We start from the raw sequence: 27,907 nt of genomic DNA on the forward strand, positions 1-27,907 counted from the left end.
TAGATGTGAAGCACATCTGGGTGTTACAGCTGCTCAGAAAAGACGTATTACAGCTGCGGAGGTACATGAAGTATTTGGATTCCATTTTATGTTTCTAAACTACACAATATTAGTACATAAATAATAATGAATGAATTTGTTATCCGCATTCACTCTGTAACATTAGTCATCACCTTCAAATCCCATTTAATTATCGCCTATTATTCTGTCAGGCCAGGTTTACATGTACATTCTGACAATATTAATCTCAGTGGGCTGTTTAAACTGTACGTTATATTACATTACATTATATGCACTACAGTCATATTATTCACAGACCTCATTTATATATATACATTAATAATCTATTGTCCTCTTCTATATACAATTTTTTCTGCATGAAACACACATAAATAAAGTTGATTCTAAATGAGAAAGTTTCAGTTCTCCTCTCCTTCACCATTAGAGAACCTGTTGTTTCCCTGTGTCTCTGCAGAGCAGCCTCGGTCGGGGCTCCTCCAGGCCTCCATCATCAGCTGCTACGTCATGTACCTCACGTTCTCCGCCCTGTCCAGTCGTCCGCCAGAAAAAGGTGCATCCACTCTCTTTCTCTCTCTGTCTCTCTCTTTGTCTCTGTCTCTGTCTCTCTCTTTGTCTCTGTCTCTCTGTCTTTGTCTCTGTCTCTGTCTCTCTCTCTCTCTCTCTCTCTCTCTCTCTCTCTCTCTCTCTCTCTCTCTCTCTCTCTGTCTCTCTCTCTCTGTCTCTCTCTCTGTCTCTCTCTCTCTCTCTGTCTCTCTCTCTCTCTCTCTCTCTCTCTCTCTCTCTCACACACACACACAGATGGGCGATGTGCTCTGACTTGCTGCCTGCCGGTGTCCTGTGGTGAGGCCAGACTCACATTCCTTCATGGATCCATTGACAACATAATGACACAGCCTGGCACTGAGTTACAGAAGTTCTCACACAAAACTTCATTAAGTTTTATTCAACTGAGGAAATGTTGCAGAACAAAAAGATCCAATGAACAACACAGCACATTTATTTTATAAACCCTCACATTTTGTTTTTGGTTATATTTCTATTTCCATTGTAAATATGAACAAACAGTCACTAACCCATCAACTTCAAGGAGTTGCAACTATTGTACAGAGACAGTTCAGTCATGTGCACGACAATGTAACACAGCACAGGTTGTACAGCAGCCCTCCCTTTCATTAAAATGCAAGTGTTTGTGTGTGTGTGTGGGGGGGGGGGGGGGCACTGTCAGTGTGTGTCCTGGGGCAGGACATTGTAGAAACTTGTTGAGAAAATATGCATCTGCTATAAAAACAGCTTTTCAACACACACACACACACAAATCAGCATCAGTAGGTAAACTGAGTATCGTGTGTGTGCGTGTGCGTGTGCGTGCTCTTGTACAGATATCTTTGTGAGGAGTCAGAGCAGCTTAGGCCAAAGGAAAGTGAGGAGACCTTTTCCTCTCCATGAATATATAAGGGTTCGGCCCTAACCCTGTTGTGTGTTCTGCTGTGTCAGTTGTGTATCAAGGCATGAACATGACCGTCTGTTACCCCAGCGTGGGACAAGATGAAATCCAGAACGAAGGCAACGCGGTCGCCATCATTGGAGCGGCCATCATGTACTGCTGTGTCCTCTTCGCCTGGTGAGTCATCGTTTCTAAATCACCAAATGGAAAAGTATAGAAAAGTTAAATAACTTTACAATCTTTAGAGTTCAGAATCCAGACTTTTCTTTGATCAAATCACACCCATAAATATCAGCCCTTTAAATGAGCCATTTTATTTGTATTTATTCAAGAGCCATGAATTATTCTCTGGGAAATCTCACAATGTTAAAGAAACTCTGGATCCGTTAAAAAGGGTTAGGTTTATAAATTTTCTTGGTAGTTTTTGTTCTACTGTCATCAAACCAACAAACCAAGAGATGGCAGTGAAACAATAAAGAAAGTTCACTTCACTTATTGATCATGGATTGAACTGTAATATCTAATGTTTTGCAGTAATGAAGCTTCGTACCTGGCCGAGGTGTTTGGTCCGTTTTGGATGATTAAAGTTTATCGTTACGAGTTCCAGAAAGCAACGTGCTGCTTCTGCTGCCCTGAGGAAGAGGAAGGTTTGTTTCCATCGGATTCTTCTTCTGTTATCAGGGATTTACATCATGATTTATATGTAAATATAATGTATATATATATACACACACAGACTCAGCCATAGATTTGTCTGTTTCAGCTGAGGATGAGTTTGTGATTGACGACGAGGACAAAGGTTGTCAGAAGGTTCTTCACAACGAGACGCAGCGAGTGGCCTACAGCTACTTCTTCTTCCATTTTGTCTTCTTCTTGGCTTCGCTCTATGTGATGATGACGCTGACCAACTGGTTCAGGTCAGTCAAGTAAAGGGTTTTCTCCTGGTGGGAGATGGTTTGTCTTTAGTGACTGAACATCATCAGCTCCCACCTTCATTTGTTCTGCAACATAACAATAACATGGAAACTTCTAACCCTAGCAAATGACGCGTCTTGGTTCAAAACCACAGAATGGCTGAAATAAATAAAAATAAAAAGGATAAGACGTTTTATTATGTTTATTAATTCCACTGTACAAATATGGTGCATTAACAGATCAGGACTAAAGTAGATGATCCTAATGTTTGGTACATTTCACTTGAATGATCTGGACTGATTCACTGTTTTTTGTATTGCAGTTGGTTTTTGAATCAGAATAATTTAAGTAGATGGAGGAGGGGCTAGATTAAGGGATAAAAGATGAAATCAAAGTCCTGGATGGATGATGTCAGACGTCAGCTGGTGGTTGGAGGAAACCAGATCAGATGAATGCAAGAAAGTGTAGGTGTGAGAACTGTAAATAAAGATGGATGACACGTCTCCACTTTCTCCTATTTCAAACAAGCCAAATGTCCTGGTGACAGAAACAATCTTGGACAAACATTTATTTAACATTTACTTTGATTTTTTTGTTGGGGCCATGTCCCATCTGTTAACATGGATGAGGAAGGGTTTATGACCTATACTGCAGCCAGCCACCAGGGGGCAATGCAAATTAATTGTCTTCATTTTGGGAGCTGTCATGTCGTCCATCTTCAGTCACAGTCGGCGGTTGTGGTTTCTGAATCTAGATTTCAACTTTAGAACCTCAACACGAGTTAAACTGTGTCCCCAGCTACGAGTCGGCGGTGCTGGAGACGACCTTCACCCACGGCAGCTGGTCCACCTTCTGGGTGAAGATGTCCTCGTGCTGGGCCTGTGTCCTCCTCTACCTCTGGCTGCTGCTTGGCCCTCTGTGCAGTTGTCAGTCCGAATCCCGACCTCGACGCTCACGTATCAAACGACGCTCAGCATCGTCCCGTCACGTGACCGTCAGTGTCTGAAAGCCGGGGAGGGGCCGGCAGGTCTCAGGGGTCAGGGGTCAAAGACTCACGGTGCTGTAAGAAGGACCAATCAGAGAGCTTCGTTCCCTGTTGAGAAGAGCTGATGTCACAGGCTCGACAACATGAACGTAAACCACTGGACTCCGCTGTGGAAACACACTTAACACAATGAATTGCCAAAGGGGTTAAAGGAGTGAAGTGTCACTCTGTGTAATGTGAGAAGTACAGTAAATCAGTGTAAACATCCATAAACGTTTCATGTTAGCATTATTATTATTTGTTGCTGTTTTTAGACTTTTACTTTTATAACAGAGGAGCAATTCTAGATATTTGCTGTAATGTTGCTTCAAAGGCACACGTCCCTATTATTATTAATTTTTCTGGTAAACAAAAAACATACGTCACCCTTACACATTCTGTGGGCAAAGGTTGTGGTCATGAAAAAATCTTTCTTGGTGTTTAAAGTTCGATCAAAGTCGAGAACTGGTCCTTACATGAAGTTCCAGGGTGTTCAAGTTAAAGTCACTTCAATAATCAAAGGAATGAGGAAAGTATTGGGTCTGATCGCCGTCTAAATCATTTCACATGTCAAAGGCTCCTCGAGCAAAAACTGAACCCAGATGACATGTTCCTGACGTGTTCCTGACGTGTTCCTCACATGTTCCTCACATGTTCTGCAGGTTCTGTCTATGAGAACTAATGTGTGAGTCAGTGTCTGTGGACATGTTCCTGATCTTCTCCTGCAGCCTCCTGGTAAAATGTGTGTAACATGTCAGAGTGAGTCCATGTGAGGAACCAGCAGGACAATGTGTGGAAGCTTCCCAGTGAGCGAGTGGACGAGGTTTCTAACACGTGACGTGAAACCGGAAGAACACAAACATCTCAGGATGAAGAAGAGGAGCCGGACACGTAGAAGATGAAGACGTCTGCTTGGAAACACGAGGAGGTTCCAGATCTTCTGGTGATGAGGGCCGACGCCGGTGTGGATGAGATGTAAACAACAACACTGATGTTTCCACAGCAGAGTTTATACGTCATGTCCCGCCTCCTGTTGCTCTACAGGCTCCGCCCCTCTGCCCAGGCCCCACCCCTCGCCTGGATGTTCCCACATGTTCCTGTTTGAACGAGTCGAACTCGACAATCTGCTGCTCCACAAACACCAACTACACAACATGTCAGGACACAAGTTTCTTGACACTTTCCAGAATACATGTTTGAAAACTGTTTATTAAAAACTCTTTTTTGTTTAAATAACAAAAATATCATTAATACTTAACAAGTGTTATTTTAGATTCCATTCTGGAATCTCAGCTTCCATCAGGTTACAGGACACAGTGTAATTACAGAGAATAACTTAACATCCTTTTTATTCAGTTCTGTGAAGTCGTGAATGAGCTTCAGGACCGCTTCTTAATTCCAGGTCCAAACTAATAGAGAGATTTGTTCATGTGTTAAAATGAACCTTGAAGTGTTAAAGAGCTCAGGATCCACAGATTCTCTTCAGGACTCCTCACAGCTCAGTGACAGGGTCTGAAGAGCGAGGCAGCTAAACTGACACAATGTTTGTTTCAATGGGATTTAACTGGGACAAAAGTTAGTTTACATTTTAATGTTGTTTTACATAACATCATTTTCTTCTGAATCTGTTAATAATGTCTAGAGTCAATTGTCAATGTTTACATACTTTTATTTTGCATTTGTTACTGGATTTGAAACGAAAACCAGTCTGAACTCCAGAGGAGATGGAAGTTTTCTGTCTCATGCCTTCAGATGAAATGTCTATGAGACGCTGAGGTGAATCGAAACCAGAGCCACCTCTTCCCCACCGTCCAAAGTTCATGTTGACGTTCAAACCTGGGATAATAAGTCAAATTTATATAGAGATAGGAATAGATGTATATATGTTTACATACATATATATATTTATATATGCAGTTTTATTATCTGTAGCAGTTTTTCCTTTTTTGTAGATGTAAAGACTTGTTGTAAATACAATGTTTTCTTACAAACGCTGGTTCTGGTGTATTTTTGTTCATTTATGTTCTAAAGAAACCTTAAAACCAGATTTACTTTTAAATAAAGTTGAGATGGTTCAACATATATCATAATTTTATATTTTAATTCATACTTTACATAGATAAAAGTACAAAGAAGTTGTTTTGGCCCAGGTAAATGAGCTTTGGGAGAAAACGTTTTTCAGTTACACAACAAAAGGAACAAGAGTTAACTATGAACCGTCTGCAAGTATCAGTGCCACAAAATAAAATACTGTGTATTTCATCACAAAGCAGACCTGATGTAACCACACTTTACAAATATCAAACACTGTGAAATGCATTAAACAAGTGAAAACAAATAAGTTTAAGTTTATGTTTTTATATTCAAATAGAGTATGAAGTCATGTGTTTAAATATCTTGAGTGAACTAAAAGAAAAAAATTCACCTTCAGAACCTGAACATCTGGGAAGTTCAGTTTTTTGTGACTGTTTTGGAAGTTTTTTTAATTAAATTATATTCTCATCCACATCTATAATTTATTTTTTGGCAGCTCGATCTCATGCTTTAGGTTTGAAGCTCCATCCACACAACAACGTTTTCATTCAAACTGATCATCTCTGCTACAGATTCTTCTGACGTCTGGAAAGAGACGAGTGGACGCTGCTGGTCTGGTTTCAGTTTGAAGACAGACAGTTTTACTCTGGACGAACAGAAACTGAGATTTTATGATGACGAACATGTGGCTGATTGGTTCTTTTCATATTGCTATGTTAATCCAGATGTTCACATGTGGAGGAGTTCAGATGTTAATCCAGATGTTTACATGTGGAGGAGTTCAGATGTTAATCCAGATGTTCAATTGTGGAGGAGTTCAGATGTTAATCCAGATGTTCACATGTGGAGGAGTTCAGATGTTAATCCAGATGTTCACATGTGGAGGAGTTCAGATGTTAATCCAGATGTTCACATGTGGAGGAGTCCAGATCTTAATCCAGATGTTCACATGTCGAGGAGTTCAGATGTTAATCCAGATGTTCACATGTGGAGGAGTTCAGATGTTAATCCAGATGTTCACATGTGGAGGAGTTCAGATGTTAATCCAGATGTTCACATGTGGAGGAGTCCAGATGTTAATCCAGATGTTTACATGTGGAGGAGTCCAGATGTTAATTCAGATGTTCACATGTGGAGGAGTCCAGATGTTAATCCAGATGTTTACATGTGGAGGAGTCCAGATGTTAATCCAGATGTTTACATGTGGAGGAGTTCAGATGTTAATCCAGATGTTCACATTTGGAGGAGTTCAGATGTTAATCCAGATGTTTACATGTGGAGGAGTTCAGATGTTAATCCAGATGTTCACATGTGGAGGAGTCCAGATCTTAATCCAGATGTTCACATGTGGAGGAGTTCAGATGTTAATCCAGATGTTCACATGTGGAGGAGTTCAGATGTTAATCCAGATGTTCACATGTGGAGGAGTTCAGATGTTAATCCAGATGTTCACATGTGGAGGAGTTCAGATGTTAATCCAGATGTTCACATGTGGAGGAGTTCAGATGTTAATCCAGATGTTTACATGTGGAGGAGTCCAGATGTTAATCCAGATGTTTACATGTGGAGGAGTCCAGATGTTAATCCAGATGTTTACATGTGGAGGAGTCCAGATGTTAATCCAGATGTTTACATGTGGAGGAGTTCAGATGTTAATCCAGATGTTTACATGTGGAGGAGTTCAGATGTTAATCCAGATGTTCACATGTGGAGGAGTCCAGATGTTTTGCGCCTCGTTCTCTCTGAACCTAACAAACCACTGCTTCCTGTGCACAGCGGCTCGTGCACGCCCAGTGCACGTGGGTGGTCATGTGAGGTGTGTTTTCATGTTGTGTGGACGGAGACGGTTTGGAAACACCTTTCTGTGGATGCAGACTCAGTGTCAATAAAACCCAACGTTAATTGTTGATCACATTTAAACATTTGCACAAACTTCACTGAGGAGCTGGAAACATCTGCAGTCCTGATGGATGAGAAGAGGCAGATGTCGACTGTGAAGCTGTTTCCAGTGTTTTGAGGTAAATTTTTACTTTTAAGTTTCCACATAAAAACACGATATACAAAAATAAATGGCTGCTGTTGAAAAGCAGCAATAACAAAAAGGCTGTTCCAGTCACTGTTCTCCTCTTTGGCTTGTGTTGAAAGGTGAACTATCGTCCACCTAAAGTGCTGAATATGGTATATCACTTTTTGGTTCATTAATATGGCTTCACTGGAGGACGGAGCAGCTGATCCTGTGGAGAAGGTGAAGAGAGATTCAGTCCGGACTCAACCCCTCAGCTCCGCCGGGTGCTTGGCTCCTCGGTTGCTGCAGAGTCTCTCGAGCGGTCGCAGCAGCTCGTCCTCTCTGGGTCTGTACGCCACCACGTAGCTGCTGTCCTCCAGCAGGATGCGGTTTAACGTTTGCTCGTGGTTAATGTGACGGCGCACCATGAGTATGTACTGTCTTCCGTCCTCCAGGTGTGGACAGTCACATACGTTGGGGACCCAGAGGAACTCCCGGTGCTCCAGACGGAAGCGGTTCCGGTAGGTGTGGATGATTTGGACGTCGTAACGCGTTTCCTCGCCTCGGTACAACTTCCCAAGGACTCTGGCCCGGAAAACTGACAAAGACATTGAAAGAAGTGCACGTTCAACTTAACGTTCAGTCACAAGTTATTAACAAACAGCCAATCAAGAAGATTCTGACTTACCAAAGTCCTTCTGACAATACTGTCTCTGTCGTTCCCTTCGACCTTTAACACGAGGACATTTTCCACAATGTCCTGAAGAGCGAACACAGCAGAAATATACATTTACAAACCTGGACCTTATAACAATATGTCAACATGTCAGGAGACATAGTAATTTAAGACGTAAGATATATTAAGACATCATAATAGTAAGTAAAGAAGTTGGTGGTGGCGTCTGAACATCGGCTGACTTCTCAGTTTGAAACGATGATTTGTCCACATGACAGAGGATTTATCAAATGATCGATTCCCTCCGTCAGTCCTAAAATGTTTTGATGTGCTCAACTTGCAAAGTGTCAAATATGTTTGTCAGGATCGATAAAAGCTACTAATCCCTTCCAAACAGAAAATAACAGAAACATCTTGATGAAATAAGAATGGAAAGATAATTCAGTCTGAATATGAACCCAAAGGAGCCTAATGTGTCTTATTTAAATCGTTGTGTTTATTTAATGTCTTCATCTCTTCATATTGAACGCAGGATCCTAACCATCAGCAGCAGTAGGATTCTATGTAGCAGGATTTACTGGAGCGACTGGAAGCTGCAGTTTCAGTTTAGTTGTTACTTCCTGTTTTTCTTCTAGGTACGACTAAACACAAATTCAACATAGAAACTGAAATTCATATTTTCCAACACCCTGTAATGTTCATTGTGTCACAGATATCTACGCTTGCTGATGATCAGTTGATGGACGTACTTCCAGCTGATGCCTGAGGCAGGAGGTTCCTGTGGTTCTCCTCCCGCTCCAGGCGCGGCAGGACGGCCAGGTGGGGGCGCTGGTGGAGCTGCTGGCGGCGGGTTGGGTGGCCTGACTGGCGTGGCGTTTTCTCCGGCTTGAAAACTTACAAGAAAGAAAACACAAGCCCTCGTCAACAACCGAACCAATGAACTTTATATGTTTTATTTTATGAAATAGTTTTAAAGATTAATACGATCAAACTGACTGTGGGTAATGGCTGCGTTCACATGTTAAGCTTCTTCTGTAAATATTATATACATTCTTCACTTTTATTTTGATATCCATATTAAATGTTTTTTTTTACTTATTGCCTAGTACTACTTCGAATTACCTTTTCTTTTTAATGTGAATTATCTTTTTCCTTATTTTTCTTCTTACTATAAGAAAGATGAGAGAGCTGTTTGTGTGGATGTTTGTCTCATTGTGGTGAAACAACCCACTTCTCGTGTAAGTTACACGGTAGGTTGTGGGTTAGGTTACACCTAGCCCACAACCCATGGTTATACGTTATCTTAGTGAGTGTTATCTGATCGGTACTCCATGTTGGGCAGGGGTTGACAAGTGGTATCAGAAAATCTAATAACAACAATAGTGTTGTCGTGAAAATGGAACCTAAACAACTCTGTGTAAACGGATTCACTTGGCTTCTTTCTCTCTATGAAGAAGATGAGGCCTTACACCAGTGTGTTTTGGTGGTGACTGGAGGAGGCCGGGTACTGGTGGGTTGATCCCAGTAGCTGGCAGTGTGGTGAGGCTGATGCAGTGGACTCCTCCTCCCATGGTAAAGGGCGTACTGGTCTGATGGAAGCCAGTACTCGTACTCGATGCCTGAGTTTCTGTCTGTTGCCAGCACCTGCACACAAGGACAAGATGGAAACCTCTAGAGAGGCCTGGGTTGGAATGTTCGGTGAAGGATTCATAAAATGTGTCCTACATCGCTACACTGGCTTCCAGTTAAATCAAGAATAGCATTTTAAATTCTCCTCCTCACCTTCAAGGCCCTTTATAATATGGCACCATTTTACCTTAAAGAGCTGTTAGTACCGTATCAACCCACTAGAGCACTCTGCTCCCAGAATTCAGGCTGTCGTCCCTAAAGTCTCTAAAAGTAGAGTAGGAGCCAGAGCTTTCAGCATCAAGCCCCTCAGCTGTGGAATCATCTACCACTTTCAGTTCGGGAGGCAGTCACCATCTGTTCGTTTAAAAGTAGACTCAAAACTGTAGGCATGGTCAGCAAACAAACACAACTATGAAAGTTTCTGATTCGTAAAAGTCAGGCAACTGATGCGCCAGTTGCGAAGAAGCCAAAGCTTTGCAAATATAACGAGAGCTATTGTCAGTTTGGTTTCACCGTCACTGGCACGACTGAGCAACGTCCTCAGTGTGTTTTGTTGAGGTTCTGGCAAATGACAGCATGAAGCCATGCAAATTAAAAAGGCACCTCGACACCAAACACCCGGACTTGTAAGAGAAGCCTGTGGACTTCTTTAAACGTAAACGTGATGGCCTCCAGAAACAACAAACCACCATCTCCAAGCATAGCACTGTCTCCAAGCAGTGTCTGGAGGCATCGTATGTAGTTGCTCATAGAATTGCTAAGCTTGGCAAACCCCATACAATTGCTGAAACACTGATTTTGCCGGCCGCACAAGACATGTGTAGAATAATGATAGGAGAGAGGGAAGCAGCTAAACTCAGCATTCAAATCAATCCTTACTATGCACTACAGCTGGACAAATCCAGAGACATGGCTGGACAGGCCCAGCTTCTCACTTACGTTAGGTATGTGCGGGAAAAGGAAATTGAGGAGGACATCCTGTTTTGCCGGCCTCTTCAGACCCGTACAACAGGGGAGGCAATCTTTGATGTCCTTGACTCATTCACGCCCTGTTATAGCCCATGAGAAGAATTGTAACTTGTAAATTTGGGCTATACAGGTAAAATTTGATTGATTGATTGATTGATTGATTTTCCTATATATTTATATATATATATATTTCTGCTGTTTTTATAAATATAAATGCAGTTTATATTTTGTTGTACTACTCACTCCAGCACAAAATCACTTTAATACTGGACAATGCTGGTGTTACAACGGCTGTATGAGCTGCGAGAGGAGGTAAAGTTGTAAAGTCAAACCGATCTGGCGAAGCACCTGGATGATGCCATGTGCCTCCCTCTCCTATTTGGTGGATATTTTTGACCGGCTGAATGGCCTTAACCGTTCTTTGCAAGGCCGCGAATCTACCGTTCTGCTCCTCGCTGATAGAGTGAATGCCTTCATGCAAAAAATTGCTCTCTGGCATGGTCGCATCAGTTCCGGAAACTGCGACATGTTTCCCAGCCTTGCAGACTTCATTGCCGATGCACGTGGCACTGATTTCTCCTCTCTCCTCCAATCAGCTGCTGAAAACCTTTTAGCGCTGAAGAATCAGTTTGGGTCAGGGTTAGGGTTACCTACCCCTAACCAACTTGAGGGGGGCCCAGCTTGCAAAAGTTTGAGAACCCTTGGTCTAGAAGGTCGATAAAATCAACTGGCGCTATACATTAATTAGTGCGGCAGAACGATATTAGTTCTATGTTCTAAAATATGAAGCGTTTAGTTCAAAAAGGTATAGAGGTATTGATGTCTGATCTACTGAGTGGGCCACATGGTTTTCATCGTTCTACCATACAAACCAGTAGCCAGTCAGATTTACCTTGAACCTCAGTGTAGCCTCAGGTTCGGCCTGTATCATTGATTCATTGATTTCAAGGTAAAAAACCCTGATGACGCAAAGGACTTTATGACCCATGACACACAGAGCTTCTCTTTCCAGCTTCTCCTTCTTCTTCTTCATCCTTATCACATCGAAGTAATTCATATCTCATCAATACATTTTACTGATTTGACCTCTTCCCGAGTCCCTTTGCTTTATCGCCCGCAGATCCGGGCCCATTGTGGCCGCACCATGGATTATGATTTGTGGATCGTGTATCAGAGGTCACGGTGGTGAATCCAGTTTTGGCGGATTCTATATCGTGTGGGCTGATCATAGTGGTAATGGAGGATCTTGTGTCGCATTGGCATCAGATGGTGGTGGTGGACCAGGACCGAGGTCGCCGGCTGATGATGGATCTTAATAAGCGGCAGTGGACAATGACTGTGGACTATAGTGGATCTGATCTGGATGGTGGATCATGATCTTGCTGGCTGCTGACCACAGACTATGATTGCAGCTGGACTGCTGGACATATAGTGTTGAAGTTATCCTTCAAGATGTCTACCCTCATCAATGCTGCTAACAACTTTAATCTTGATGATGTTTCCTTCACTTGACATCTGTTGACTTCTGTTCGTCCTGGGAGACGGGTCCTCACATGTGTCTCTGAGGTTTCTGTGTATTTGTACCTGTTAAAGGTTTTTAGTAGTTTGTCCTGACTCTTGTTGAGGGTGAAGGACAGAGGATGTCTCACCCTGTTAAAGTAGGGTGACCAGATTTGAGTTTGTAAAAAAGAGGACACTTTGTCGCAGGGGGGGGAGAGGGGTTGGCGTGGGGAGGTGTGGTGTATAGCATGCCGCACCATGACCGTGCGTTGTAAACAGCGCACGGAGTGGAAGCGGCAAGGTGCTCAATGTTGCCAGATTGGAAATGGCAAAGGAACGTTCCAAAGGCTCAAAATAGTTGTATTTGGAGGTTAATGATCGTGGCTCTGGCAACCCTGAGATCGGTCGCCCAATGACAGACTCTCTCTACAGTCAGCTCGCGCAAGAAGGTGGAACGTAAGGGTGGTACCGTTTCCAGAACTTGGAAGGCCGAAATAACTAGTAGACTATGTGAAAGACCCAGAAACAAAAATATGCGACGAGGCAAAAAGAAAAAAAAAATTATTAATATTTTTTTTGCGACGAGGCAAAATACCGGACGTTTTTGGAATCCCTGCCGGACGCATTTTTTAGGTCTCGATAAGAGGACATGTCCGGGAAAAAGAGGACGTCTGGTCACCCTAGTTAAAGCCCTTGAGACAAATGCTGATTTGTGAATATGGGCTATACAAATAAAATTTGATTGATTAATTCAGTGGCTGCATCCTTTCTAGGATGCATTTATAGATGGAGTGTGACTAGGCTGTCCCATTTCAATTCAATTAAATTCTATTCTATTTATATAAAGCACCAATCATAATCTACATTATCTCATAGAAGGTCAAGACCTTAAGAATTATACAGAAACCAACAGTTCCCAACATGAGCAGCTCTGACAACTGAGAGAGAAAACCCCCAAGGCTCCTTCCAACCTGAACTTCCATTACTGAGCACCGTAGGATCCAATGGGGGGATTCTTCTAGAGCCAACCTATCTCAGGTTTCATTGCACTGTAGAGATTAAGAGAGCTAGCTAGCTGGATGGGATTAGTTAAGATACAGCATCTCCAGGTCCTCAGACAAGGTTCTATCATGGGAACTCTCACCATCAGATGAAGGTCTTCCTGGGTCGGTCCTGGCACCTCGAAGCTCTCCCAGGTGTCTGCAGAGCGTCGGTACAGCAGCTTGGTCCCAGCTACAGTGTACTCACCTGGAACACTGATCTTCCAGTTACCATTGATAACAAATTGGGAGTGTCCATTCTGGAGGGCTGGACAAGAGGAGAAGGTGATTGGAGGAAGGACAGAAGGAAAAGTTCTCTGTTATTCTCAGTTGATAAGTGAGTCAAAGGTTTTTCTAACGACCAAACACCAACATTAGTGTCTCTGTATCAGTGGGTGAAGGCTGAAGGTATGTCAGCCATGTGTGGCAGCTGTCTCCCCTCAGGGCTCAGAGGGATTTTCCATGACCATGGACTCAAGTACCTTCACCTGCTCCGGCCCTGTGGTCAAGACCTCGCAGGTTTATTTTGGTCTCGTAAACAGGGATGAGAATAGATGCCCTTGGTTGTCGACTGGAGAACTTGTAGCAGGTCCAGAGACCAAATGAGACACAGTCCCTCTTGTCTCCGGGGAGAAGTAGCAGTACGTCTCAGGATTCTGCTTATATGTGATTATAATCACTACAATAAAGATAAGTTATTTGTGTTATTGAAAATGTTGTCATGCTGTTTTCTGTTGTGATTGGTCATCGTGGGAAATGTCGGCCTGTGCTCTCACATGACCTGGTTTAAATTGGGGCGTGTCAGACGAGCTACTTAGGTCATGTGACATCATAACTTTGTGGAAGTAACAATAGAAGTAATATCCTTGGTTCTATGGTTCCAAGGAGTAACTCTCTTTACCTGGAGAAGCTCTTACCCAGATAGTTCCTGCTGTCATCAGTGACTCGGATGTGAGTGGCTCCAGCCGGTATCATGGCCACCTCATTGTATCCCAAAGGTCCGTCTGCTCCACAGAGACATTCAGTTAGAACGTTGGTTTTATTTAATAATTTTATGAACAGGAACACGACAAAGAATTGAAACGAGGCAGAGAGAAGAAAAGCCTCAGAACTCAAGAAAATTTAAACTCATTTATATTGAGGAATAATCTTCACACAGCAAATTCAATCATCATCTCAAACATTAACATTAACCGTTCGATAATAAATATCCAGGAGAACCGTCCAGTTCTCCTGATGTTCTATGGTACCCCTGATGTTCTAAGATTCTCCTGATGTTCTATGGTACCCCTGATGTTCTAAGGTTCTCCTGCTGTTCTATGGTACCCCTGCTGTTCTATGGTACCCCTGATGTTCTATGGTACCCTTGATGTTCTAAGGTTCTCCTGCTGTTCTATGGTACCCCTGCTGTTCTATGGTACCCCTGATGTTCTATGGTACCCTTGATGTTCTATGGTTCTCCTGCTGTTCTATGTTACCCCTGATGTTGTATGTTACCCCTGATGTTCTATGGTACCCCTGCTGTTCTATGGTACCCCTGATGTTCTATGGTACCCTTGATGTTCTATGGTTCTCCTGCTGTTCTATTCTACCCCTGATGTTCTATGGTACCCCTGATGTTCTAAGGTTCTCCTGATGTTCTATGGTACCCCTGATGTTCTAAGGTTCTCCTGCTGTTCTATGGTACCCCTGATGTTCTATGGTACCCTTGATGTTCTATGGTTCTCCTGCTGTTCTATGTTACCCCTGATGTTCTATGGTACCCCTGATGTTCTATGGTACCCCTGCTGTTCTATGGTACCCCTGATGTTCTATGGTACCCTTGATGTTATATGGTTCTCCTGCTGTTCTATGGTACCCCTGATGTTCTATGGTACCCCTGATGTTCTATGGTTCTCCTGCTGTTCTATGGTACCCCTGATGTTCTATGGTACCCCTGGTGTTCTATGGTTCTCCTGCTGTTCCGTAGTGAATATCAGCTGTGGCATGCGCTCTTTACGTTCTACTTTCAGCATTTTCTCATTCATCTCTTTCAGGAACTATGCAGAAGTTTTATCTGTGAAGCTTCAACTCTATGAAGATGTAGAGCTGAGGAGTTTGAGACAGATGTGACCTTGAGGCCCTCTGACCTTGTGAGGAACCATCTTGTTCCACCGCCCTCCACAGTGTTTTCTTTGTGGAGAAACGCAGCGGCAGAGAAAGCTGCTGAGGACCCAAACATAACTATTATTCTCAAAGACTATTATCGGCCTGCGTTGTTCTCGCTCAGTCTGAGCTTCTGTCACAGAACAACTCTCAGATGATTGTTTATGTTTTACATGAACTGATAAATTCGATCAAATCCTAAAACAGGATCGAAAAGTAATTTCTGTCTGACAACAGATTCTCTTTCTCTTCCTTGATGACATCTTTCTCCATCAAGGCCAGAATGATTATTAAAGGTACGTTTGAGGAGAACAGATGTTTTTCAATGTTTGGTTCCCTCCTCACGAAGCTTCTGGATCAGTCTCTGGAGAGTTGATCTAAGACTCTATAGATAAACATTGACGACATGATGGCTCTCAAAAGAGAAACCAAAATGTCTTGACCGTCCCCGGAAAATGTTTCTGTCATTTCAGGTCGTTCTTCTCTCACTGATGTTTGTCCAGGTTTCTGATCAGTTTGGTTTGAATCAGTTATTTGATGATATAAAAACTGAGAGGGCATGATTGACAGCTGAGACTCACTCAGGATTGGTTCAGAACAACAGAATCTCGCCGCTGCGGCTCCACCCCCTGATCATTTCAGACTTAAGAAGGAAGGAGATATGTTGTTTATCTTAATATTCAAATACATATCTACAGTCATCTATGGTAGTAGGTGACATAATGCTGCTGATTTGTGGAGCTTTACCTAAAAAGAAATAGAAAATGGAAAGTGAAAAAAATAACTCACTTGTCGCTCTGTCTCTAGTTGACATTGAGAAAAACGAGTCACATTGATTCAGCCGGGGGTATGATCATTTATTACTTGATTTATCTGATCATATCTTGTTCTACCTCTTTATATATTCATATATATATATCATAGAGTATGAGCAAACCACAGAAACTCTGCAGGTTCCACCTCCTCACAACAGCTTGAACTGATCAGAGTTTTCCTCCGAGCTTCAGGATCCAGTGGCTGGAGCAAGAGCTTCAGTTCACTGGTGGCCTGAGGAGTTCTTCCTCCTTCCTGAATCGTAATGAGTGTAACTTTGGAGCGCACAACATTAACGACTTCCTCCCTGGATGGCAACACTTGTGTTTATCACACATGTTGCCATTAGACTGTTCACTTCATCTGAGATCCTGAAGACCTGAAGAAGCTTGAGGGGGAAACAGAAACTGGACGAATCCGAGATTGTGTTGGTCTGAGTGAGTGTGTCTGTGTGTGAGTGGGTGTGTGAGTGTGTATCCTACCTGCCTCCAGCCCTTTGCTCTGATACACACTCCTGTGGTGCAGGCAGGTGGTGTTTTGTCCTCCACACACCATGCAAGCGTCCTCCTGCTGCTTGGAGCCTAAGATGGAGTCACATCCAGGTTTCTGTAAAGCAAACAGTTTCATCTAAAGATCCTCTGACTCCAAACTGTGGTTCCTTTGTTTCATTTCTCATGAACCGTTCATTTCACCAGCTTCACATTTCTGTCTGTTAATGAGAAAGTTCAGTAGGGAGTTATGTTCAATGTGGTTGAATATTAAAAAACGACAAATAAACAGTCGGTGTCAGTCAGTGTGGGGGGGCAGTGTGTCCTCAGTCCAGGTCCACCAGGACTTTGTCTGTAGATGATCGTGACAGGGACACAGCTCCACTCACCAGGCAGCGTCCGTTCACACACAGCTCTCCAGGCTCCGAGCTGCAGGACGTCCCATCCAGAACTCGTCCGAAGTTGTAGTAGAACTTGTGACCCAGGGCCAAGCAGCTCAGTTCACAGGGGTCAGAGCCTGACAGGGACCGGGGGGGGGGGGGGGGTCGTTTATATGTCATATTCATGACATATATTTCAGATAAAATATAAATACTGCATCCTACTAGTAACTCTGATCACATTTCTCTGCTTCCACTGCAGGAAGCAGTAAACCAGAAACCAGGAACCATGGAACCATGGAACCATGAAACCAGGTAACCAGGAAACCAGGAAACCAGGAACCATGGAAGCCTTGTTCCAGCAAACAGCTTCAGTCTTGATCTCTCTCACCTCCGTGAAACGTCGTCCACCTGAAGGTGTTTCCAGAAACTAAGGGTCGATCGTTGAAGGCAGCGCACTGCATCTCTCTGAAATCCTCCGAGCCAGAAGCACACTCCTACACACACAGATACACACACGTACACACACACACCCACAAAGATACACACACAAACACACAGATACACACAGATATATACACACATATACACACGTGACACATGAGCACAAAGCAAACAAAAACTTTGGGTACAAAGAAATATGAGCGTGGTGCTGACCTTCGTGTTGCAGATCTTGTATTGTCTGGGTTCTCCTGTACATGGTCCACCTACTGGGTTCCTGGGTAAGCAGAGAGAACAGAGACTATATGATTATATGTGTGTTGGTTCATTCACAGAGTAAATATAAACATTTAAATATGAGTTTCAGACACTTTTATTAAAACAGTTTGCAGTGCAATTAGCCGTTTGTACAGTAAATGTTCATTTTGTTTGTCATTTTGACTAAAATGACTTCAGCTGCCATGTTAAACTAAATATAACAAAGTCAAATTTAGTTTAACATGGAATGAAGCAGTGATTTGCTCCTAGCTGCTGTGACTCAAGGCACAAGAAGACATGGATCATATGGATCATTTGTATGTCCTGGAAAGTCTCTCCAGTGCCACTAGGCGGCAGTTGAGACCAGTGCCACTAGGTGGCAGTGGAGAGAGTAACAACAATAGAAACTATAAGAACTGCTCCCAATGCCTTGACATCCAAAACATCAGACGCAGCTCAGAGGACAACTTCTGTCCGTGAGGGGGAAGAGGACAGAGAGTTTCTCCTCCACTGGCCAGGAGTGGTCAGTGAGGACCCAGCCCCAGACTGGGAGATGTTGGTGGACGTGGGCCAGCGGCTCCCAGTCCCATCACATATTGTCACCACCACCTTGAGACCTGATCCTCTGGTCCAACATCCTGCTCCTCGTCTACTTGGTAGAACTGACAGAACACTGTGAGGAACATGTTGATGAAAGAGGTCGGCTCCATGGACAGGTCCTGCTCCAGACCATGACAGAAACATCACACAGCGCCGGATCAGGAGGAACGATCCCAACTGGGCCCCAGGAGGCTGGAGACATGTACCCAGATCAGCCTGTGGGGGGCTGGCCTCAGAAGAGGGGGTTTCGTGATTAAAAAGTCTAAAACAACTAATGACACTAAAGTACACAACTGAAGACATGTCCCTAACATCCACTGATCACTAGCCTGTTAACTGAAGCAACACTTAGTTTAACAGCAACAAGAAAAACTACATGAGGACGTGGAGGAGGCATCTGACAAAAGACACATGTCCATTATTGAATGAATGATAAAATGTCCTCAGACCATGTGACTCAGTGTAAGAAACACGACATCGGAAACACGACTGATGACATAGTGTAAAGAAGAAAACATCTTTCATGTCGTCAACCTGCGGGACATGTGTGTTCTTTACCTGGTGATGCAGGTGCGTGTCCTCACAGAGGCTCCGCCCCCACAGCTGCGGGAGCAGGCCGACCAGCCGCTCCACGCCGCCCACTCGTTGCTCAGCTGCCGTCGAGCTCGTGTTGAACGCCCCGACCAGGCCTCGCCGGGCGGCCCCCCCGCAGACAGCCAGGACGACTGCAGCAGACGGAGAGACGGACACAACTTCAAGTTCGTCTTAGTTAATGAGACACCAGCCGATAAAAGCTCTCTCTAAAGAAAATCATCTTGTCAGAGAAACGTCTCTGAACTAAAATAACACAGAAATAAAGGTCATCTCACAAACTCACTTTAATACATCTCGGAAAAATCCACAAACGAATTCAAATGACTTCAAATTCTCCTGAACTGTATTTGAGTGTTGCACTGATTAAAGAAAGAAAGAAAACTCTGAACACAGTGTGTGTGATAGGGTCACTGGGTTAGGGTTAGGGTCAGTGGAATAAACGTGTGTCATCAGTAAACAACATGAAATCATCTGTTCAGGATCACAGGCGGCTGGAGCCAATGAGACGTCAGCTAAGAGGTGACAACAAGCCGCCAGCGAATCACACGACTGGAATTAAACCACCACCCCCCACACTGGACTCTTCACGTCCATCTGAACTCCAACAAAACTCGGATCAAAGGAGCTGATTGTGTTATCTGGTGCTGATGTTGTAAATCAAAGTTTAATACACAATTCATTTTGTTATTATCATCTCATATGGAAGTGATGAATCAGATGCAGTGAAACCTCGTGACTCATCAGCTGAACGACAAAAGAGATTAAAGATGATTAAAGAATCTTAAACACATTCCAGAGGCTTCACCCCGGAGGACACACACACAGATACACTCACACAAACACACAAACAAACACACACACACAGATACACACACGTACACACACACACACAGATACACACACGTACACACAGAAACACAGATACACACACGTACACACACACACACACAAACAAACACACACACACAGATACACACACCAACACACAGACACACACACACACAGATACACACACGTACACACACACAAACACGCACAAACACGCACAAACACACACAGATACACACACTGTGTGTGTTTGTGTACACACACGCCCAAAGATAAACACACACACACACAGATACACACACACAGACACACACACCCAGATACACACACGTACACACAGAGATACACACAAACAAACACACACACACAGATACACACACGTACACACACACACACACACAAACAAACACACAAAGATACACACAAACACACACAGATACACACACTGTGTGTGTTTGTGTACATACACGCGCAAAGATAAACACACACACACACACACACACACACACAATCTCACACACACTTTCTCCCTCTCTCTCAAACACACACACACACACACACACACACACACACACACACACACACACACACAGACACACACTCACACAGTTCCGTGGTGGGGTCACCTGAGGTTGCCCTCATTAGTGTTGGGGCCACTCAAATTAGCATTGATAACAGTTGGGGATGGGGGGGCTGGAATTCAAGATTAATGACTGTGACCTTTGACCTTTAAATCCCCCCCTCACATGACCAGGAAGTGTTTACAACATTTAGATATTAACAGACATCCTGTGAGCTTAACCCTCAACACAGCTTGTAGTCTGAAGCTTTACTTTTGTTATTATTAATGATAATAATAATTACAATTTTAATAGGGCCTCACGTCTGTCTGTGCCTGTCAGTGCTCGGGCTCTAATATTAATAATAATAATTTCATTGGTCAACATCACGTCTGATGTCCAGAAATCCGGAAGCAGAAGTTTCTCATGATGCAGCCAGGGGGCGCTGCTCTGAGGACTGGGGTTTAACCTGTGTCTAGTTATTGATAGGAGAAGGTTGAGAAGGTGTCTCCTGAGGGACGCCTCAGAGGAAAGGTAGTGTAGCAGCATCCGACCGAGGACAGAGGAGGACAGAGGAGGACAGAGGAGGTCTTCTAACAACTTTACAAGACAAATACTCAAAACAATCCAATCAGCTCGCTCCCTGACCTCGGACATCCGCTCAAAGAGCTGTGATTGGTTCCCTTCCTTAATGAGCAGGATGTCCTGTGTGAAAGAGAGCGGCCTCTTATCTTAATCACAACGTTTGGTCGTTGAGTCACTTGTGAGAAGAAGAAAACATGAAGGGAGGAGAAGTTGAGCTGTAGACTACGAGACACAGTGTCTCACACAAACCGTCTCCAGCTGTTTTCAGACAGGACACCCAGCTGGACATATCTATGATCACTGAGTCCAACTTCTGGAACCTCTCAAGGACATCCAGGTCTGGATGACCCAGCTCCACTGTGAGGAACCTTCAGTTAGGACCAGGACCCACATGTAGAACAAGTCTCCAGGCCAGCTTCCTTCCACCTGCACAGTATTATGAACATGAGGAACATCCTGTCTTAGAAGGAAGCTGAGAAACTCGTCCACGTGTTCCCTCGAGACTGGACCAGTGTTAGTCTTTATTATCAGGACGTCCCAGTGAGTCTGTGAGAAGCTCCAGTTGGTCCAAGATGCTGCAGCACGAGAGCTGACAGGAACCAGAAGAGATCATCTCACTGCTCTGAGCTTCTCTGCACTGGCTCCCTGTGGAACTCTGAACATCAAGATCCTGCTCCTCACGTGGAAAGATCTGAACAATCCAACCCTTCATGAATCAACGAGCTCATGACACTGCCCTCATAGATCACTGCTCTCCCTAAACACCGGTTCCCTGGTGGTTCTAGAGTCTGTAAGAGAGGAACAGGAGGTAGAACCTTCAGCTGCCAGGCTCCTCTCCTGTGGAACCAGCTCCCACTCTGGGTTCTAGAGTCAGACACCATCTCTATATCTAACGTTAAAGTTACTTTTTGATACCATCCCTTATGCTGCTATCATGTCCCCCCCCCCCCCCCCCCCCAGTGAATCAGTGGAGGATCCTCTGCTGTTCACTCTGCTTCTAGAGTTACACTTTATACTGGAGCTCAGGAGGACAAACTGAGTCTCACTCTTTGTGTTCAAAATTTTCTTGACATTTTATGCAGCACAAAATCATCAGCAGTGAATTAGTTGTGACAGCTTATGAAGCAGGTTCATTGAAATGAATAAACGAGGGTGGAACCAGCTGGAGGTTTTGACCTTGAGAGGATTCGTCTCTGTCTCTGTCTCGGTGTTGACTTACTCTCTGTGGGGACGAGAGACGGACGGGAGCGACCAGCAGCAGGACAAAGGTCAGGGCCTGAAACCGAGTCAGCTTCCTGGAGACAAGGAGACAAACAACCACCGTCAGTCGGCTGGTGACATCACCCTGGTCACTCTTCACCTCACGTGCACATGGACGCACAAATACAGAAGTGTTGCAGCAGAGGTGTTTGACAGAAGACAGAAAGACTCGACCAACACAGACGAGGTCTGGAGGTCACGGCTCACAGGTTTTGAAACATCGTATTCAATATCAAAGGAATTATCTCCAAATCCCAGGTTTGACATCATTTAGGAGAAATAACGTCAGGTTGTGACTTTCCTGATGAACCTCAAACCTTAGCAAGGTGAGTTAGTATTTTCATGTTGTGTCAGAAGTAAAGAAGAGTTGTGTTAACATCACTGCTGAGCTGATGAACCTGTTTGTTAGAAGCTCGTCTCTGAAGGAACAGATCCTCGGTCGGACTCATCGAGGGATAAGTTCTTTTCCTGAGAAGCTTCTTGGAAGCCGTCTCTCTGGTTCTCTCTGGTTCTCTCTGGTTCTCTTTGGTTCTCTCTGGTTCTCTTTGGTTCTCTTTGGTTCTCTTTGGTTCTCTCTGGTTCTCTTTGGTTCTCTCTGGTTCTCTTTGGTTCTCTCTGGTTCTCTTTGGTTCTCTCTCGTTCTCTTTGGTTCTCTCTGGTTCTCTTTGGTTCTCTCTGGTTCTCTTTGGTTCTCTCTGGTTCTCTTTGGTTCTCTCTGGTTCTCTTTGGTTCTCTTTGGTTCTCTCTGGTTTTCTCTGGTTCTCTTTGATTCTCTCTGGTTCTCTCTGGTTCTCTCTGGTTCTCTTTGGTTCTCTCTGGTTCTCTTTGGTTCTCTCTGGTTCTCTCTGGTTCTCTTTGGTTCTCTCTGGTTCTCTCTGGTTCTCTTTGGTTCTCTCTGGTTCTCTCTGGTTCTCTCTGGTTCTCTTTGGTTCTCTCTGGTTCTCTCTGGTTTTCTCTGGTTCTCTTTGATTCTCTCTGGTTCTCTCTGGTTCTCTCTGGTTCTCTCTGATTCTCTTTGGTTCTCTCTGGTTCTCTCTGGTTCTCTTTGGTTCTCTTTGGTTCTCTCTGATTCTCTTTTGTTCTCTCTGGTTCTCTCTGGTTCTATTTGGTTCTCTCTGATTCTCTTTGATTCTCTCTGGTTCTCTCTGGTTCTCTTTGGTTCTCTCTGGTTCTCTTTGATTTTCTCTGGTTCTCTCTGGTTCTCTCTGGTTCTCTCTGGTTCTCTTTGATTCTCTCTGGTTCTCTTTGGTTCTCTCTGGTTCTCTCTGGTTCTCTCTGATTCTCTCTGGTTCTCTCTGATTCTCTCTGGTTCTCTTTGGTTCTCTCTGGTTCTCTCTGGTTCTCTCTGGTTCTCTCTGGTTCTCTCTGATTCTCTTTGGTTCTCTCTGGTTCTCTCTGGTTCTCTCTGGTTCTCTCTGATTCTCTTTGGTTCTCTCTGGTTCTCTCTGGTTCTCTCTGGTTCTCTTTGGTTCTCTCTGGTTCTCTCTGGTTCTCTCTGATTCTCTTTGGTTCTCTCTGATTCTCTTTGGTTCTCTCTGGTTCTCTCTGGTTCTCTTTGGTTCTCTCTGGTTCTCTCTGGTTCTCTTTGGTTCTCTCTGATTCTCTTTGGCTCTCTCTGGTTCTCTCTGGTTCTCTTTGGTTCTCTCTGGTTCTCTCTGGTTCTCTCTGGTTCTCTCTGGTTCTCTTTGGTTCTCTCTGATTCTCTTTGGTTCTCTCTGGTTCTGTCTGGTTCTCTTTGGTTCTCTCTGGTTCTCTCTGGTTCTCTCTGGTTCTCTTTGGTTCTCTCTGATTCTCTTTGGTTCTCTCTGGTTCTCTCTGGTTCTCTTTGATTCTCTCGCGTTCTCTTTGGTTCTCTTTGGTTCTCTCTGATTCTCTTTGGTTCTCTCTGGTTCTCTCTGGTTCTCTCTGATTCTCTTTGGTTCTCTCTGGTTCTCTCTGGTTCTCTCTGGTTCTCTCTGGTTCTCTTTGGTTCTCTCTGGTTCTCTCTGGTTCTCTTTGGTTCTCTCTGGTTCTCTTTGGTTCTCTTTGGTTCTCTCTGGTTCTCTCTGGTTCTCTTTGATTCTCTCTGGTTCTCTCTGGTTCTCTCTGGTTCTCTTTGGTTCTCTCTGGTTCTCTTTGGTTCTCTCTGGTTCTCTCTGGTTCTCTTTGGTTCTCTCTGGTTCTCTCTGGTTCTCTCTGGTTCTCTTTGGTTCTCTCTCGTTCTCTTTGGTTCTCTTTGGTTCTCTTTGGTTCTCTCTGGTTCTCTTTGGTTCTCTCTGGTTCTCTTTGATTCTCTCTGGTTCTCTTTGGTTCTCTTTGGTTCTCTCTGGTTCTCTCTGGTTCTCTCTGGTTCTCTTTGGTTCTCTCTGGTTCTCTTTGGTTATCTTTGGTTCTCTCTGGTTCTCTTTGATTCTCTCTGGTTCTCTTTGATTCTCTCTGGTTCTCTCTGGTTCTCTCTGGTTCTCTCTGGTTCTCTCTGATTCTCTCTGGTTCTCTCTGGTTCTCTTTGGTTCTCTCTGGTTCTCTTTGGTTATCTTTGGTTCTCTCTGGTTCTCTTTGATTCTCTCTGGTTCTCTTTGATTCTCTCTGGTTCTCTTTGGTTCTCTTTGGTTCTCTCTGGTTCTCTCTGGTTCTCTCTGGTTCTCTTTGGTTCTCTCTGGTTCTCTCTGGTTCTCTTTGGTTCTCTTTGGTTCTCTCTGATTCTCTTTGGTTCTCTCTGGTTCTCTCTGGTTCTCTCTGGTTCTCTCTGGTTCTCTTTGGTTCTCTCTGATTCTCTTTGATTCTCTCTGGTTCTCTCTGGTTCTCTCTGGTTCTCTCTGGTTCTCTTTGGTTCTCTCTGGTTCTCTTTGATTTTCTCTGGTTCTCTCTGGTTCTCTCTGGTTCTCTCTGGTTCTCTCTGGTTCTCTCTGGTTCTCTTTGATTCTCTCTGGTTCTCTTTGGTTCTCTCTGGTTCTCTTTGGTTCTCTTTGGTTCTCTCTGGTTCTCTCTGGTTCTCTTTGGTTCTCTCTGGTTCTCTCTGGTTCTCTCTGGTTCTCTCTGGTTCTCTCTGATTCTCTTTGGTTCTCTCTGGTTCTCTCTGGTTCTCTTTGGTTCTCTTTGGTTCTCTCTGATTCTCTCTGGTTCTCTCTGGTTCTCTTTGGTTCTCTCTGATTCTCTTTGATTCTCTCTGGTTCTCTCTGGTTCTCTTTGGTTCTCTTTGGTTCTCTCTGATTCTCTCTGGTTCTCTCTGGTTCTCTTTGGTTCTCTCTGATTCTCTTTGATTCTCTCTGGTTCTCTCTGGTTCTCTTTGGTTCTCTCTGGTTCTCTTTGATTTTCTCTGGTTCTCTCTGGTTCTCTCTGGTTCTCTCTGGTTCTCTCTGGTTCTCTTTGGTTCTCTCTGGTTCTCTCTGATTCTCTTTGGTTCTCTCTCGTTCTCTTTGGTTCTCTTTGGTTCTCTCTGGTTCTCTTTGGTTCTCTTTGGTTCTCTTTGGTTCTCTTTGGTTCTCTCTGGTTCTCTTTGATTCTCTCTGGTTCTCTTTGATTCTCTCTGGTTCTCTCTGGTTCTCTTTGATTCTCTCTGATTCTCTCTGGTTCTCTCTGGTTCTCTTTGATTCTCTCTGATTCTCTCTGGTTCTCTCTGATTCTCTCTGGTTCTCTCTGGTTCTCTCTGGTTCTCTCTGGTTCTCTCTGATTCTCTCTGGTTCTCTCTGGTTCTGCGTCCTGGCACCACTTTGCTGTCACATGTTCCAGTTTGTGTGACGGGACGTTTCATTAAAACCTTCTTAATGACAACATGTGAGGAATCTGGGGAGTTTCACCAACTTAATCTTCTGTGTTTCCTTTGCCCTGATATCTCATCATCTCACGTCCTCCTCCTCTCTGTGATCTCTCTCTCTCTCCGTCCACTTTGACTCTTTCAGCCACAAACACCGATCTGCTCCACAGCTTCTGGCTCGGTCCCAGGTCAGTAGCTGTCCCGGCCAATTAACCGTCTCAGATCTGCCTCGGTCGCTGAGCAGCCGCGCCCCCCCGAGCCCTGAGCTCCCTTCCTGTCCTTACAAGGGGAATTCATCAGATCAGAGGACCGGTCACGCTGACCCGCCGACACCAGGAGCTGCATCTTTCTCTTTCCACACAAACCTTTAACTCCTCAGTTTCAAATCTTATTCTTCTAACCCACTGTTTTTTTTATAGAGGTTTAAATCCAGCACAGCTCTGTTCTCCATTAACTCATGATGTGTGCATCATAAACACATGATGTTCATCCTTCTAGAAAGGATGTTCCTTACTGTTTTTAACCTTTAGTTAGTAAACTAAATATTAAGAGAATAAACGGTCAGAATTGAAGAAATGACACTAAATAAGGCAGAAAGCCACATTTCACATTCATGTAAAGTATCATGTGATCAACTTGCCTCATGTTAAAGGTCACTCGTTGGTTTCTTTTATCTGGGATGAAATCCTCCTCTCGTCCTGGAAGCTTCAACAAGTTCTTCTTCAAGTTGTCTGAAAGAAATGAGAGAAGCCGATGACTGTGAACGTTGTGACAAACATGACAAACTATTGGTCAGCGTACCTGCCACTAACCGACCAATCGTGTCCCTGCCTCACTCTACATGACCATGAGTCATCGCGTGGAGAAACAGACAGAGATGAAGGTGTTAGAGAGCCAATCACAGACGAGGAGCAGCTGTCAGTCAGCTCTGGAGGTAACCTTATTGTTACACAAACAACAATATACTTACTGTAACACAAACTATACTACACCTTTTGTTAAACAACCACAACACTACACTACATTACACTAATTATTACACAACCACAACACAACAATACACCTATTGTAACACAAACGCTTAACAACACTACATTTAATGTTACACAACCACTACACTGCACTTATTATTACAGAAAACACAACACAACAATATAAATATTGTTACACAAACAACACTACAATACACTTATTGTTACACAAACAACACTACACTTCACCTTTTGTTATACAAACACTACACAACACTGCAGTTTTTTCTATTTGTTGTTGTAAATACTAAATGAATCAAAGGATAAAATCATTTGTAAGTATCACAGCTGGTGAGACTCTTGAGTTGTGTGTCTCAGATTCGTCTGTTTGAATAACAACAACTCATTTGTTAGTAAGAACTGACTCAATGATATTTTGCAGATTGTGGAAACAAACTCTGAAAAGTGACTGAACTCACGAACGTGTCCTGGAACATTCGCCCGTCGCTCCCTGAACAAACACACTTCAGTTCCGTGTTGTTATCACGCAGCAACATTCTGCAGCTCTGGGTAAAGTGCAGGAGACACCTGTGTGTGTGTGTGTGTGTGTTTCTGTGTGTGAGTGACACACAGAAAGTTGTTAACTTGTCCCATGTCGTGTAACGACTGCATTGGACCTGGAGCTGTCTCCAGTCAGAGAATCAACATAATGATCCATACAACTTCTTTTATTGATCATTTATATTCATAATTAATAAGGTTTGATAACTTTTATCCTTATCGTGGTGGTTGATCCTGTTCCTGCTGGTGGATCCTGATCTTGATGGTTGATCCTGTTCCTGCAGTCCATTCCATCGGGTCATTGATCTTCAGTTCTGCTACTTTAAGTGTTTATTCTAATCAAAGCTGTAAAGACTGATCTTTCTGATGTCTGAGACACGTGACATCTGTTGACTACTGAGTTCTATGGGTTCTGTGTTCTGTGTTCTCTGAA

General features: G+C 43.7%; 2 protein-coding genes across 3 annotated transcripts in view; one reads left to right on the plus strand and one right to left on the minus strand.

Moving 5' to 3' along the window:
* Nucleotides 1-5,663, plus strand: part of serinc4 (serine incorporator 4) — a 19,191-nt gene extending 13,528 nt beyond the window's left edge. The window contains exons 7-11 of the mRNA XM_062398236.1: nt 476-571; nt 1,516-1,642; nt 2,000-2,112; nt 2,229-2,382; nt 3,179-5,663. Coding sequence (XP_062254220.1) covers nt 476-571; nt 1,516-1,642; nt 2,000-2,112; nt 2,229-2,382; nt 3,179-3,386 — 698 coding nt within the window. The 3' untranslated portion in view covers nt 3,387-5,663. The remainder of the gene's footprint in view (nt 1-475; nt 572-1,515; nt 1,643-1,999; nt 2,113-2,228; nt 2,383-3,178) is intronic.
* Nucleotides 4,596-27,907, minus strand: part of adamtsl5 (ADAMTS like 5) — a 25,322-nt gene continuing 2,010 nt past the window's right edge. The window contains exons 1-14 of one of the 2 annotated variants that reach the window (XM_062397518.1): nt 27,393-27,558; nt 26,583-26,673; nt 22,169-22,244; nt 18,941-19,107; nt 17,741-17,801; nt 17,475-17,580; nt 17,093-17,220; nt 16,698-16,821; nt 14,175-14,261; nt 13,362-13,525; nt 9,589-9,763; nt 8,869-9,012; nt 8,132-8,203; nt 4,596-8,041 (exon numbers count right to left, since the gene is read on the minus strand). In XM_062397518.1, coding sequence (XP_062253502.1) covers nt 7,707-8,041; nt 8,132-8,203; nt 8,869-9,012; nt 9,589-9,763; nt 13,362-13,525; nt 14,175-14,261; nt 16,698-16,821; nt 17,093-17,220; nt 17,475-17,580; nt 17,741-17,801; nt 18,941-19,107; nt 22,169-22,244; nt 26,583-26,587 — 1,644 coding nt within the window. In that variant the 5' untranslated portion in view covers nt 26,588-26,673; nt 27,393-27,558 and the 3' untranslated portion in view covers nt 4,596-7,706. Of the gene's footprint in view, nt 8,042-8,131; nt 8,204-8,868; nt 9,013-9,588; nt 9,764-13,361; nt 13,526-14,174; nt 14,262-16,697; nt 16,822-17,092; nt 17,221-17,474; nt 17,581-17,740; nt 17,802-18,940; nt 19,108-22,168; nt 22,245-26,582; nt 26,674-27,392; nt 27,559-27,907 lie in introns of those variants that run through there. The other variant, XM_062396739.1, reaches the window with a different exon arrangement.

Source organism: Platichthys flesus, chromosome 1, assembly GCF_949316205.1.
Source record: "Platichthys flesus chromosome 1, fPlaFle2.1, whole genome shotgun sequence".
NCBI classification, from domain to species: Eukaryota; Metazoa; Chordata; class Actinopteri; order Pleuronectiformes; family Pleuronectidae; genus Platichthys; species Platichthys flesus.